At 35.1% G+C, this 16,414-nt stretch overlaps 1 protein-coding gene across 3 annotated transcripts in view; it reads right to left on the minus strand.

Annotated features, from left to right (window-relative positions):
• Positions 1-848: 848 nt before the first annotated feature.
• LOC121371366 (zinc finger protein 235-like) overlaps positions 849-16,414 on the minus strand; it is a 61,555-nt gene continuing 45,989 nt past the window's right edge. For all 3 annotated transcript variants that reach the window (XM_041497201.1, XM_041497200.1, XM_041497199.1), the window contains exons 2-10: positions 13,675-13,782; positions 10,468-10,622; positions 8,334-8,416; positions 7,967-8,095; positions 6,974-7,051; positions 5,899-5,992; positions 4,963-5,039; positions 2,883-3,028; positions 849-2,346 (exon numbers count right to left, since the gene is read on the minus strand). In XM_041497201.1, coding sequence (XP_041353135.1) covers positions 1,349-2,346; positions 2,883-3,028; positions 4,963-5,039; positions 5,899-5,992; positions 6,974-7,051; positions 7,967-8,095; positions 8,334-8,416; positions 10,468-10,622; positions 13,675-13,756 — 1,842 coding nt within the window. In that variant the 5' untranslated portion in view covers positions 13,757-13,782 and the 3' untranslated portion in view covers positions 849-1,348. The remainder of the gene's footprint in view (positions 2,347-2,882; positions 3,029-4,962; positions 5,040-5,898; positions 5,993-6,973; positions 7,052-7,966; positions 8,096-8,333; positions 8,417-10,467; positions 10,623-13,674; positions 13,783-16,414) is intronic.

Below are 16,414 nucleotides of genomic sequence, written 5' to 3' on the forward strand. Positions count from 1 at the left end.
TGTTCCACAATTGGTGTAACAAAAGCCAGGGCATGTACTATCGGTACCGTACTATCCCATCTATGGGATGCTGCATTTGAAAGATATTTTACTGCCAATAAGAAAACGTAGCCCACTGTGTGACAGCAGCACGATTCCTCGCATTATCTGCATGGTCCTTAACCATATAATCATAATTAAAATGTGTCAAGTGCGTCTTTAAACATTCCTTCCTTCCTTCCAACAGCTTTTAAAATGATAGGATGGCACATTTAAGATGGCCAAATATGCACCTAAGAACATTTACACTTGGTAAAACTTCTGGAGTCCTACATCATCATACCATATGGTGTAATTCAGAGTAATTAAATGTAAAAAACATGTTGGTGAATAAAATTCTGAACATGTCGGGGCCTAGATTGGGATTTTCAGGTGGTACACAGACTTTTTCCGCATACACATACACCACACATTTACATCTGATGTCCAAAAATTTAATTTCCTGCATTCTACTATATGTACTTTTTGTAGGCTTATGTATAAGCATCATATATTCAAAAGGTAATGTACCAAATTGTTGGATCCAAAAAAAATATTATTTACAATGAAGAACTTGACTATCCATTCAGATAGTTACAATTACAATCACAAAATCAAGAAGGGGTTTTATTCCTGAAATCCCTGATATGTTTTAGAGGTAGCAGGTTTATTTAATACAAAAACAAATCATGACAAGGATCCACTTCAAAAAAGGTAACCATCAATTTTTTTTATTGAAATCATGATTTCATTTCTTTTTTCTTTAAAGAAAATTACCTGAATTCTGCCATTAAATCTGTCAAAAGATGAAAAAATACTTTAACAATATATACTTCCAGCAGAGTTTTTTTTTATTTTAACAGACTTGCCAATAATAGTTAATGTTATACATATTGTTCACCATCAAAACCCCCAACCCAAAACCAACATAAGAAAATTTACTAATAAATAATCTGTTTGAAATGACCACTTCACAAGCCATTTTAAGACTTTAATGATACACATTTTAAGAAACTTTAATAATACACATTTTAAGAGACTTTAAGAGACTTTAATAATACACATTTTAAAATACTTTAATAATACACATTTTAAGACACTTTAATAACACACATTTTAAGAGACTTTAATAATACACATTTTAAGAGTTTTCAATGATATACAATTTTAAAGTATGTTCATTTAGACATTAGCAATAAACATGCCAACATAAAATCAATTTTAAATAGTATTTAATTCCTTAATTGTAACAAGTATTTGTTTTACATTTCACATCTACACCAAGAGTAAATTGGATTAACCGTACAGATTGTTCGAAAATCTGTTACACTTAATGCTTTTTTCTAACTGTTTTATCTTTTCCAAGCTTCGTTACTTTCTTGATTTTGATAGCTTGAGTCATATCATTCTGCTGTTCTACTAACTGTTTCTGTGCATGAACTCTGTCTTCTTTATTCTTTGATGGTTTACTTTTACCCTTATTTATTACACTCTTTGATGTCTGTAAAACAGAACTATTTTTCAACTTCAATTGCTGAACTGCAGCATTTTCCAGTAAGGAATCCACTTCATTCAGTAAATCCATTTCTCTCTGAAGATCTCTCACTTCAACATTTTTGGTCTTTTTCAGTTGTTTTAATACTTGCTGCAACTGTTTCCGTAACTTCCCACATTCAGCCGAACAAATGTGTACAATCTTCCCTGCAAGTTCAAACTGACTGCTCTCTTTTAGAATTTTAATAACACTTTTCAAATGTTTTCTTTTTTTCTGAAGCTCCGAGTCAAGGCGACCTGTTTCAAGGTTAGGTGAGGAACTGGGATCAGGATCTGGAGCAGTTTTGCCAGCGTCTGCTTCTTTCAATTCTTGAGTTTTCGTCTTCTGCATTGACTCACAAGCTGAAATAACATTTTTGTCTGTAGAGAGGTCCCTGAATGTGGAATACTTGATTACAAGACTTCGGACTAAATATTTAGCGTGTTTCAGATCTCTCATCGTCACAATAGCCTTCTCTCCACTTTTTCCACGAAGTGAAGACTTCTTCTTTAAGCTTTTTATGCCAGTCATAGATGTTTTCCAGTCTGATTGGAAATGTGATGTAGATGGAGTGTGTTTTTTGACATTAATTAGCAAAGACTTCAGTTCAACAAAACTGTGCGCTTCCTTCACACAGCCAAGAAAGTATTCTCTGTCTCGCAAATGATGGTTTGTCTCTGCACTGAGTACAGTTTTCTTTTTAGAAGGCAACTTTTTGATTTCATCAGAATTCTTTTGTTTTCTTTTGGAGTCTTCAGCTTGATGGTTTACAGTTCTCAGTTTCTTAATAGGCACTGTCAAAATGAAAACAAAAATGTTTGATTAGTTGACTGAAATAAAGGACAATTAACTTAGATATCGATACACAATGTTTTTGCAGACTATAGCTCATCTTTCTTTCTTTCAATTCGCTAGATGAAATGCAGACTTTAAAGTGCAATTAACAAAGTCTGTTTCTACCACCAATGTGAATTTTACAATTATACCATGTTGCACAAAAAAATTACTTTAAATTATTGATGGCATTTGCAACAATTGAAATACACTAAAATAAGGCAGTTTGTTCAATATATTACGTACCACTAGAACAAAACGTGGGATGTAACACCTCAACATATTACAATATTACCAGAACATCACACGAGTTCAGTGATATAAATTAAAATCAATTATGGGTAAGAAATGGGATATTAAACTCACTACAATTTTGTATCATGTCCCTCATGAAATAATTTTCATCATCACCCGATAAAGCTCCAATAATTATGATGTGATATCTTAAATAAAAACTGTTCAAAATGGTACATAACAACAGTAGCAAATAACAGACCTCCTATATCCTCATTGTTGTTATAGGTATCAGTCTCATCTTTAATGTGACCTTCACCTTGGTCAATCTGACCTTCAATCTTCATTGACTCTTCATGTTCATTTCTTATTTTTTCAAACATATCGGTCAAGTCATCATCTTGTTTCCTGAAGAAAAATATTTTCATTCATTATTTTACATAGAGTTTATGATTTATCACATTATAGATCTAAATATTATGCTAAAAACATTTCTAGTTAGATATACAATGCACCTTACTATATAGGTGTGTAATGAATACACATGGTGATAAATACAATACATATCTCAAATATGAGGAGACAAATACGAATATGTATTCACGTCCATGAATACAAAAGTAAAAAGGTTTTGCAGAAAGGATGAACAGGTTTTAAAAAAAAAAGTAAAAACAGATTAATCATGGGTGTGTCTATTGTTTAGTCCAGAATCACATTCTTTTTAAGGAACACTAACATGTCCACATTTTCACAGGAAAGTTCAGCTCTCTGTGCTGTTACCACATCCCCAGAAGTGCTGAATATGCGCTCGCTTGAACACTTGTTGCTGAGATGCATAAGAGATGTTTGGCTACATGGCTTAGATGTGGAAAAAATACACTGTGGTGTTTCCACCATGCAAGAGGGCACTCATTTAACCCTAACATATTTGTTATTTGAATGCAATAGACAAAAATAACCATGAAGCAAAAGTCATTGGGTGTGCAACCAGCCTCGGTGGTGTCATGGTTAAGCCATCAAACAGAAGGCTGGTAGGTACAGGGTTCGAAGCCCGATACCGGCTCCAACCCACAGCGAGATTTAATGACTCAGTGGATAGTTTTAAGACCACTACACCCTCTTCTCTCTCACTAACCACTAACAACTAACCTACTGTCCTGGACAGATAGCCCAGATAGCTGAGGTGTGTGCCCAGAACAGCATGCTTGAATCTTAATTGGATATAAGCACCAAAAAAAGAAGGAAAAAGAGAGTTAAAATAGGTGTGCAAATTGAAGATTATCACTTCGTGAAAACTTATTAAATATAAAAACTTTTCACAAAAGGACTGAAGCATTAAAAGTCCAAAATGACCATGACACTAAATTAGGGTCAAATTGGGGCATTCGGTTAAAAGATTCAGCTGAAAGGCATTTTGAAAATAATCATGAGTTAAAAGTAATTAACTTAGTTCAAGATGATCACTATCTTGCCCCGAGTAACACCTGTGGAACCGTAGATATGCAGTTGAAAGACTGACAATAATACCAAATATGAAAGTCAACATTACCAGTTCCAAATGACCTCGACATTACTGAGGGGTTACATTCATGAGAATGGAAGTACAAGGTGGATAGACCAACCTGATGAACAATACCAAAAACGTGACGGATTATTTGGTGAACATCCACATCAATTATAAAACATATCTATTAAAATGCTCAAGAATTAAAGGCAATCGAAAAATTTAATTAGTCTTTAACAAAGTTTTGAAAAAAGAAAGAATCAAATGCATGACATAATATGACCAGTATGATGATTTCAAACATAGGGGCCAATCACAAGTGGATACCTATTCATACATGAGCTACATGATCATACATGAGCTTTCACCAAACGTTAACCAGAATATATAAGTTACAAGTTTTTATTTAACAACATCACTAGAGCACACTGATTTATTAATCATCGGCTATTGAATGTCAAACTATGGTCATTTTTTACACAGTCATAGAGAAGAAACCTGCTACATTTTCCCCATTAGTAGCAAGGGATCTTTTATATGCACCATCTCACAGACAGGAAAGCACATACCATGGCCTTTGATATACAAGTCGTGGTGCACTGGTTCGTTAACCAGACGGTTGGATGACAGAAAATGTCATTCTTTTAACTCCCATTATGAGTAGCTGAACAGACAGAAAACCAAGAAATAAAACAGAAAAGTAGTATTGGTTAAGCAATGGCTATCAAGTCCATTCTACCACCTTTTGTATGTTTGACAGGAAAACATGCAAAATGCAACATTTCCAAAATCACCTCTAAATGTCATATGATAAAATTAATGGTAGTAGTAATGATACCTTGTTCCAATATGAACTCCAGTTACAGCATACACATGTTGGGCAAGGTCTGCAGGCAAACTGTCATTATCGGGTATCTACAAAATACAAACATTTTCACATAAGAAATCCTCATGGATTCCATTCCATTCCATTCCAATATTTATTTACATACTCATATACCACTAGAGTTTCGAGCATGTCTGTCCCGGGTCCGATCTCTGGATAGCCAGTGACCTGACTCAGGACAGACATGGATTCCAATCAGATTTTTATTCAGAGGAGGGGAAGGAAAGGCTTTAGATCTCACTAATTTGGGCACAACAGGTGTTTTCTGTCTGTTCCGAGTACTCTAATGTCTTGTTAGCAGAGTAATGTTATTAACAGCCAGTAAATAGTCTTTTTAATGTGACTACAGTGTAACATTTCAGTGGTTTTCTAAAGAGATGTTTTGAGGTCAGCTCGGTTGTACTTAATTTGGGCATACTTATTGTGGGCACAACGTTTACTGCCTCAACTTTGGTACAATCTAAAGTGTGTGTGTGTGTGTGTGTAGGTGCATGTGTGCGAGTGTGTGTGTGTGTGTGTGGGGGTGGGGGGGTGGTGGATCAAAATATTATGCAGTGACTGGCAACACAGTGGGAAATAGTTTTTGTACGAGAACAATACAAATATTTCAGTACAAAGTGGTTTGACTAATTTTTTTGAAATGAAGAAAAAGACCTCAGTCATGAATATTTGATCTATTTGAGAGAATCGTGATTGAAAATACCAGTACTGAACTAAACAGATAAATCTGTCTTAGAGCTGGGCAAGTGGTATGTTTTTACAGTTGCATGTAGCACCATCCGGTTTGATTAACATACCTGGTAATACTTTTTATACTGTAAGATAATGTAATCGCATGCTGAAACACATTTAAATTCAAAGGTTATATGATCACAAACAGACACATACCCATTTTACTTCAGTTGGAGTGAGAACATGTATTGCAGGCAATAATCTGGTATACCATGACAAGAACACTAAAGCCTGGGATTTGCATATTGCCCTGTAAATCAAAACACACTGAATAAAAAAAAAACCCAATAATCATTATAAACTGTGTCAAATTAAATTTAAACAACAATGATGGTAATTATAATTTAGTATTATAATAATTCTTCAAATAAGGTTCAGATCCACTGTTTTAGCACTGGATTGATCTTTTTACTTTTAATATCATGTTTACACAATATCAAACTCAATCCATTTTACACTGATCAATAAATCAATAAAAATGTTTATACAACTTGCAGAATTAAAACATTTCATTTCATCATAATCCTGAAAATAATTCTTTAACACATGTATATAAAAATTACTTGATCAGAGATAGCTTTGTTTTCAACATCAAATTATGAATATTCAGGTGAAATGCCCCCTAAACTATGTAATTGCATGATAGAAAGTTGGTTTTGTTTAATGACACCACTAGAGCACATTGATTTACTAATCATCGCCTATTGGATGTCAAACATTTGGTAATTTTGACATGTAGTCTTAGAGAGGAAACCATTACATGTTTCTGTTAGTAGCAAGGGATCTTTTAAATGCATCATTCCACAGACAGGATAGCACATACCACGGCCTTTGATATACCAGTCATGGTGCACTGGCTAAAATGTTGAAAACTTGAGGTATTTTCCTTTTTACAAATACTTCACCTGGCCTCAAACAAATACATATTTCCCTAATGATAGTAGTCTGGTCCGAACACCACAACAGTCAATGAGACGGCCTACAATTCTTCCAATGAGCTCTCCTTGCTGTTCCGGTTATGTGACTGTAATTTCCTTCCCTACTGATGTTCGGACCAGACTACTATCCTTAGGGGGAATATGCATTTGTTTGAGGCTGGGTAAAGGAGAAAAGACATGAGAGACAGCCCAATGGGCCCACTGACAGGGATCGATCCTAAACTGACCATGCATCAAGCCAGTGCTTTACTACTGGGCTACATCTCGTCCTGATTGCATAGTTTTAGTCTTACCACACTCTGCTGATAGCACTCAGGAAGACAATGTAGGTGGTTGTGAGGTGACCTCTACACAGACGTTGTTGTATCAGACTCGAACAAGTTCAGGATATTAATTTTTTTTAAAGTTTTGTTTGTTAACGACACCACTAGAGCACATTGATTTATTAATCATCGATTGTTGGATGTCAAACATTTGACAATTTTTAACTCATACCTTTGGAAAAAACCTGCTACATTTTTCTATTAGCATCAAGGGATATCTTATATGCACTTCCCACAGACAGGACAGCACATACCACAGCCGTTGATATATATATATCTGCACTGGATGGGATGTGAAAAAAACGGATCAGAGAAAGGGTCACCTGAGGTGGTTTAATCCTATGACACAGCACCTCAGGTGTGAGCTCTACCAACTGAGCTAGATCCCATCCCAGGATATTTCAAAATAAGAATGAGCAAAACATCTGAAGCAACACTCCTTGCTTTCATTAAGTAAATGGAACAGAGTTCATAAACTTTGCTTTTAACAACATGCCATCACTTTCTATAACTTTAAAAGGCATTTTTTCACCACCTTTAAAAAATCAAAAAGATTTTCCAAATTTCTTCTGTGATCACAACAATTTTACATGATGAAAACTGGCAATCTCTTCATGTTTTATTGTAAATGAAAATTAAAAACATGACAGTGAAACGCCTCAGAACAGGAATACTCTCAAAACTGGATATTTTTCATTGTTCCTTTTTAAATATCAGTACAGCACATTATCTCTCTAAACTGGATACCCATTGAAAGCACTTTTTTTTTAAACTTGGTTTAGTGGGTGTTTCGTTTTGAGGGATTTCACTGTATCACCCAATTTTTTTTCTTCTTAAACATGGCATGACCCAATTCAGAATGTAATACCTTTTCATGATTACCATGACATTCATTAGGAAGAACTGATAGAATCAGTTCATAACAAATCACTATTACAGGTAACAAACAAGAAGAAAGGATACATGAAAGTGTGGACTGCGTAGCCCACAGCTTGTGACAGCAGACAGGTTACACCCACCAGCTTCACTAGAAAATGTTCCATTGCCTGCTGTGATGGCAAATAAAGACTTGTTTTAGGCACCGACTCTGAACTGAAACAAAAGATATAAAATATGATCAATTTGCGCTAATTTTCCCAATCTCATCAGACAGAGGACCGTAGCGAAAAATTCCTGGATAAATCACTGCACTTTTTAAATTGTAAGGATCATACTTTGAAGAATTAAATCAGTCCATTTTATGCAAATATTTGACAGGACAAAGATATGATTCTACTGTGAATATTTAATTAATCTATCATTTAACAATACATTATTTAACAATACATACCTGTACGAACTGAATCCTTCTAATAACTTGACTGCTATCTGATGAATGTCTACACCACTATACCGTGTGAGGCATTTCGAAACCTGAATAAAACATAAAATATATCTGAATGTGGGGAAACAAATTATGGAAGACATATACATCATTTTATTGCTGGAACCATTAAATTGCTTGTATGTCAAGAACGTCCAATGTTCTAAGATGAATAACATCTTAATTTTTAGTTAAATAAAAAAGGAAATAATAAACAAAGCCAATAAAGATTAGGAATAGGTTGGTCATACATTTGTAGAAAGATCTTTAGTGATGTCTTAAAGAAAATGCCAACTAATACAACCATAACTTAAATTTGTTTAAAACCTATTCTGTTAGGCATCACAAATTCACTTGCGTGTGCATGTAAATGCAATCACTTCATCAGATTAGCTTCTGTACAAAGTGTCTCAGTCTTAGGTGAATTGTGTGATTTTTTAATATAGACAGACACAAATTATTTTGTTACCCACTCATACGTCACACTTCTTGGACAGAATAACTGAGTGGTGTATTTGGCCATGGGTAGTAACAAAGGGCAGTGAAACAGTTACATACTAAAGGTAGAGTAAACTCAAACAAGAGATTTATGTGTTGGAAAGATGTATACCCAGACCAACAACACATACTGACACTTTAACAAGTGAAAAACGCGTAATTTTAGAGTTAATAAAAAGACATGATTATTCCTGCTAACTGGGGGCAGCCATTTTGTTTCGTTTTTGTGACGTCCGGTGGTATAGCTTGGGGTGAAGTGACGTCAGCTCCGTCCATCTGCTCTATGCACAGTGTAAACAAATGCTCTAATTTACGACAAGGCGCTTCGCTTTCATCAACCTAACTTGTAAAACAACATAAATGACTTGATAGTATAATAAACTATTTAACTAAATATATTTCAATTTGCATCAATAGAACGAAATGGAATTATAGTATTTTTCCTTTTTAAAAATCCAAAGAAAAAAAGCCCATATTATTAGGCCTATTGGTATGCTAAGTTTGAGCAAAAACGACCACTCACGATACCAAAGTGATATTTGATTTGATTTGGGACTACGTAATTGGTCAGTTTTGTGATTTTAGATGGGAAAGTCTACTTAATCAAGGGTTTTACAGAATTACTTACAGTAATAAAGCAGGACGGCTGATCGATTACGATTAGAGGGGTGTACGGTTAACACACAATACCCTGTGATCTTAATAAAAGAGGCACGTCTTTTTGTGTGTCTAGACAGTGTCTGGGGACCATCTAAATATACACCTGCCAATCAGGAACCACAGGTACAGGCCACGGAAAGAAAAGACCAATTAACTAAGAAAACACTCCACTTATTATTTCAGTACATGGGTTAATTTATGTACAAACCATAATAGTTATTTCAACACTTTGACAATGGTGGTTTATTTTGTATTAAACATAAATATATAATTGTTGCTGGCTTACTGGGATGACTATTATTAGTGAATATTGCGATGCATCCGTAAAAATCGGGTATGTTTTGTTTCTTCAGTTCAAAGATTAATTTCTGATGTGACACGTTAGGTATTACGTAACCACCAGCTCACCAGAGGGCGTATTCACTGGGATGATACAAAATGGCTGCGCCCGTTATATATAATAGCCGTTACATTATATATCATTGAATATGCATACCAGGTCAAATGCCTTGATTGTCCCTTCCTTTAAGGATAAAAAACAAAACTTATAAAAGACAAACCAAAAAGACGTAGTCATCAATATTCCCCACCCCTGTTAATGAAATGGAAACCACACTTATTTGGTCACTAGACCACTAGATTAGTACGAGTACAATGTTTTGGGAAGTTATCTTTAACAGTTTTGGAGTTGTGCTCGTGAAACAGTGAATTGGATCTTTTCTAGTCATTGGTTTCCACGGTCCCAGAAAAATACTGAAAATCCTTTATAGCAAAAGGCACTATTAGTCAACTATATTAATATGTGTACAACATTTTGTGAAGCTACATTGAGTAGTTTTGGAGTGGTGCTCTGGAAATGCTATCGGATGGACGCACTAACGGTGCCCATTTTAATATCCTAACAAGTTGCGTGGGGTTAACAATGATGATTTGTGACAAGTACCAATTTCAATCCTTGCATTGCTTTATCCAATCGGAGCTGACAATTCTTCTTGTAGATAAGACTGGACAACACAAACACCTCGGCCGACAGATGGGACTGACTGTCGAGCTGAGTCACACATTCTTGTAAGATATCCTTCAGTTCTGATAAATGTCCTAAAATATATACATGTAAATCATAACTTAGTCTAAAATTACGTGAAGAGAACAGCTGTGATAAATAGACACATAAGTATCGAAATCAAATAATGGTACATGTATTTACATATCTGTATACACATTAAAAAAAGAATTCAGGTGTATGCAGAGTTCAAAATAATCAGTCAAATGACAAGATCAGACAAATTTAAAAAATAAAATACATGTATTTACTACATTAATCTACATAATTAGGATCACATTTGTATGCTTGATTTAGTTTCTGACATGTTCGTTACACCAATGAATAATATTATTTTATTAATTTATGCAGTTATTTGCAAGATTATTTTAAAGTTTTATAGACTTGTACTGAGAATCTGAGATAATATAACAATTTGCTGACTTTCGTTGGTACAAATTAATCCATTAAAAACCCAAAACAGCAAAAATCTATAAAACAAATGTTTTATTTAGTATTTGCTTTTAGTTATTTTTCTGCAATATTATAAAGTAAACAATTATAAAGAATCAGGCCTTTCCCCAGGATTTTTTTAAAGTGCTTACATTTTTAGCATCTGTATAACAGAAATCAAGCCAAAATAAGTGGGTTGAAAACAATTAAGTGTTTGCCATCAATCCAGCTAATCATGTTTTATTTTATTTTTAAATTAAAATTATTATTACTATTATTATTATTTTATGTTTATTATGTTAGCATTCTGTTAAAACCCACCAGTGTTCTCGTTGGGTGAAAATTAAAGGTGGGCAGCTGAGCGACTCTGACCCCCCCCCCCCCCCCCCCCAACCCGTCCTTCCAAGTAAATCAGAAAAAAAAGAATAAATCTGAACAACGAAACCGAATTACCTTATCAAAATCAAAGACAGCAATGGGGGTAGGAGCAGTTAATATATTACTTCGATTTTTCAGCAGGAAGGGGTGGGGTGGATGCATTATCTTCAGAGTTGGAAGCCAGTACCCCATACACCCACTTCTAAGGCCTATGATCTTAAATTAAGAAACATACAGAAATATGGGTGTGGGTGGATGTTTATGGAGGGTATTTGTTTTATTTGTTTTTCTTCCTTTTTTCACAAATAAAAATTTGAGGGTTTTTATTTTATTTTATGTTAGTTTGAAGTGCTTTTTTTTTTCTTTGCTTTTTTTTTAAGTAACCCATCAATTCCCCACCCCAACAATTTCATAATTTGCGCTGTGATGTTGCTGTTGATTTCAGCATCGTGTTAAATGCTTGTTGTGATTTCTGCTTGTAAAATACCTAGGCTAAGAATGCTGACTTCACAGTATATTCCATTTATAAAAAAATAAAAAAAAAAAAAAAAATATATAAAAAAACGTTAAGAAAATTTACGGTCTTTTTAAAATCCAGCTAACTTATTAAATGTCACCTCACAGTCTTACAAATACATATCTAACATTATCGAAGAAATATGATTATTGTAAACTAATTCAATGTACGTTTAACTGTGCAATTTGTATAAATATTGCACGTTTATTTCCCGCATGCGTGCTCTCGACCAGAGGTACGAAATTAACAAAGACAAAGAAATAACGTAACTGCAGTTAGGTATTCTATACAACTATTGTTTTTCTACAAATTTACATCAAGATTTACTTCTGTGCAATTGTATTGTTTAATATCCGCAACTATGTCTCTTGATACGTGGGTGTCAGCTGACTCAGAAGCGTGACGTATATTCGTGGCGATAGCTTTCCTCAGTTCAGCCAACGAATGTTCTTCCTATCCTTCGCTAACTATTTGATTGGTGTCCGTCGTGTCCATTTGGTTTAACGTGAAGTGCACAAACCAGTCTAGCGAACGTTTTATTTTCGCTTGGTCTGGCTGAACTCAGCCTTGAGATAGACTACCCGTTTTTCGGCCCTGAACTGGCATGTGTATTCAAATTGACACGCATTGTCGGTTTATTTTTATTACTTTGGTTCAAAGACTTTACAAAGTTAAAATAACAAGTTACAGATCTTCCACACATTGCTATCATACATGTTGAATGCATGCCGTTAAAATTAATAACCGTGATTAGCCTATTAAAATAAGCAAACATCATAAGGCATATGCTATATTCTGGATGACACCATTTCCTGTTACCGGTCACGAGATCGCTATTACGCTAATTGAATATTTGGTATTATTATGTTTGAGGTGTCAGATAGATTATGTAACCGTTTGTTCACATCAGAAGATAGAAAATGGCTTAGCCAAAATGTTAGCCACTTGCAAATTTCATTAGCCATTATTTGTAAAAATTATTTTTAATTAGAAAATGGCTAATTTGGCTACAAACAGCGCGAACCCTGGATGTTTTCAGTGTGTGTGTGTGTATGTGTTTTGGGAAGGGAGTGTTAGGATAGAAATGATGGATTACCAACTTAACTGTACTTTGAAAAAGTACTTCACCGATCGTTTATTCAGTTAAATGGTACAGTTGATTCTGTCAATTGGCATCGTCTTTGATCGGCCTTGAAGCTCGATTGCTCGGCACGGGAATCCAGTTACGCGTAAGCGCCTTTCTGGCGGATTAGCGGTCCCAGTAGATGTGTTAATAGTACCATACCCCAATTGTGAGCAGACAACTGGTCCATTGTTTGGTATCATAGTGATTAGGTGTGCTTGATATACTGGTACACAAGTTAAATGTGGGAGAGATAGTTGACTGCCACGCTCGTACTTGTGATAATTGTTTTTCTAAAGCACTTCAAATCAAGGCGTAGCGGCAATTGATGTAAGGCGCTTCCACACCGTCAAAGCACTTACTTTACGGACCAAGGTGTGTCGGGCCGCTACGCTTAACGGCCCTAGGGAAACCCCTGAGAATTACTGAAGCAGTTATTTTTAATGTAACAATGTAAATACAAACAAAAGAATAATAATAAAAACTTGAAAAAAAAACAGAAAAAATATGCAAAACAAAATGGGTTTAAAAATATGAAGCCTGTTTTTCATAAACACAGGTGTACATAGTTATATGTGTGAAAAACAAAAACAGGCTTTGTAAATTTGGCCAATGTACAGTTAATGTGAAGTCTTACCAGTGTTATCTGGAGTGACAGAAACCACTGTACAACACATGGGTGGCTCAGCCAGGTCTTTCTGGTTCCATAATGATGCCATGGTAACATTGGTCTCCTAATCAAGTTCTGAAAGTACATTGTGAATAAATATGTAATGATACGAATGTTAACTGCAATCTCAACAACAGAACTCCTGATTAAAACTACATGTACAGGTACATGTATTAGTACATGCTCAAGCTTTCTGAATGTTTATCAGGCTCTAATCTTGCTGGCAAAATGAGAGGGTTTTTTTTTAGCCGAAAGTCTCCTCAAGTTGCAGAGTTATGAGCAGCAGTGAGAAGTCGAAGTCACTGTAATATTCTGGACCTAATCCGATTTCAAAAACGAAATCACACAACAGAGGTCGAAACCCCAACTTGTTTATTGTCATAGCTCACTTGGCACCTTGCCACCGTATGTCGGACAGTGTTTTTACTTTGGCGCTAGACTGTATTCTCGAGTAATCGTGAACCGGGAAATGGTTTCTGCGCATGTGCACTGTAATGTATGACTGAATTGAGGAAATAATATTTTACCTTGTTCAATTTATTACCAAAATTAACCAACAAAATTTATGTTAATACTCATGCCAGTTTCTGCCACATTCTTCAGAATCAGATACACCCATAAACTAGGCTATTGTTTTTCGAAGGGATGCGTGTCGTACCGTGTCCTGTGACCAAACAACTGTTGTTAATCCTTGGCCACATTCATTCCAGCAATGCCAGAAAATAATTATTAATACTTTAATTTTAACGTAACGGCACATTATCAACTTCTTAATAATATCATGTTTTTAATTAAACATATAAGTTACTGTTTTGTTTAAATTTTATTACCTGAAGTAGTATTTTATATCAAAATATTATGATTAGAACCGAGTGTAAAATTCTGAATTTTCCCGATGGAATGCGGAAACTGACAAAACATTACGAAAGGTACGTTAAATGTTCCCATTGCCTATTTTTTTTATTAACTTCTCCCCTTTCTTCTGGGAAGGGAAAAGTGACTTCTCCTACTTTTTGAATTCTAGATTAGGGCCTGGTTTATGTTCTTAAAAAAGTTATTAAGTTGCCTTCTGAATGACTTGAGTTGTAAATTTTCATGTCACCTTAAAAATTTTAAGATTAAATTTGTTTAATAATTTCATCGTGTATTGGGATGATGGAGGATGGCATGCATGTCTGGCCTGAATACAAGATTTATTGTGAGAAGGTTGTAGGGTGTGTGTGATTTTTTTTGGGGAAAGAGTTCTGAATTTTCCCCAGGTATAATTCTAATCCTGATCAATCGTAACCCTAAGTCTGATATACATTGTATAGAACTAGAAAAAATCCTTGCTTTAGACATATAATTTAAACCAGGTTATTTTATAGTTTGTTTTTCATTGGCAGGCCCTAATCTAGAATTGAAAAAGTAGAATTCACTTCTCCCTTCCCAGAAGATTGGGGAGAAATTTGATAAAAATAGGTGACGTGAAACATTTATCGGTATTTGTATACACATTTAATTAAAAAAGTGATATTATTAAGTAGTTCATAATGTGTCGTTATTATGTTAAAATGAAAGTAAAGTAAAATTTGTTTTATTTAATGAAGCCACTAGAGCAAATTGATTTTTTATCTTATCATCGGCTATTGGATGTCAAGCATATGGTCATTCTGACACTTGTTTTTTAGAGGAAACCTGCTGTTGCCACATAGGCTACTCTTTTACGAAAGGCAGCAACGGATCTTTTATTTGCACTTCCCACAGGCAGGATAGCACAAACCATGGCCTTTGTTGAACCAGTTATGGATCACTGGTCGGTCGGTGCAAGTGGTTTACACCTACCCATTGAGCCTTGCGGAGCACTCACTCAGGGTTTGGAGTCGGTATCTGGATTAAAAATCCCATGCCTCGACTGGGATCCGAACTCAGTACCTACCAGCCTGTAAAATGAAAGTAATAATTGGTATTTTGTGGCATTACTGAAAGGAATGTGACAGAGAATTAACAAATGCTTAACTAGTCACTGCAAACGGTGTGACATGCATCGATGTACAACCTGGCGCCAAAGTGAAAACACGGACCAACAAGGTGCTAAGTGAGCTATGACACTAAACTAGTCTGGGTTATGATGTCTATTGTGCAATTTTGTTTTTTAAATTGAATTTGGTCTAAAATATTATGGTGACTTTGATTTCTCACTACTGCTGATAAATTGGTGACTTTAACCAACGGTTAGTGGAGTCTGCAACTAGTCACACTTGTTAGGTAGCCCGAGTACTCTGACTGTAAAAGAGCTAGACGGACATTTGGACATAAATACGCCTCATTACAGTCAGAGACCAAGCTATGTATTTTTTTGGCAATTCCCGACAACCAAAAAGTTGGCAAAGATTTCCGCTCTAATAACACAACAATCTTATGTTTGACGTTAAATACTTTTACATCGATCATTTTCGAGTTAATTGATTAAAAAAAATTCACATATTAATCACTAATACACACACTACAGAAAGAAACCCGACAGCACCCACATTCAGCTAAGCTTTGGCAAACTCCGGACAGCAGAATTGTAAGTTCGCTGACCTATATCGTGACGTTGCTTCACATGATCGCCCACTCCGTCTACTAGGCGGAATCACGTGATCTATGTCACGAAATAGGTCACCGAGCTTTGTAATTCTTGCGACGGAGTATCACGAAGCGTAGCTGAATGTGGGTGCTGTCG

The sequence above is a fragment of the Gigantopelta aegis genome, chromosome 4, assembly GCF_016097555.1.
Source record: "Gigantopelta aegis isolate Gae_Host chromosome 4, Gae_host_genome, whole genome shotgun sequence".
Lineage (NCBI taxonomy): Eukaryota > Metazoa > Mollusca > Gastropoda > Neomphalida > Peltospiridae > Gigantopelta > Gigantopelta aegis.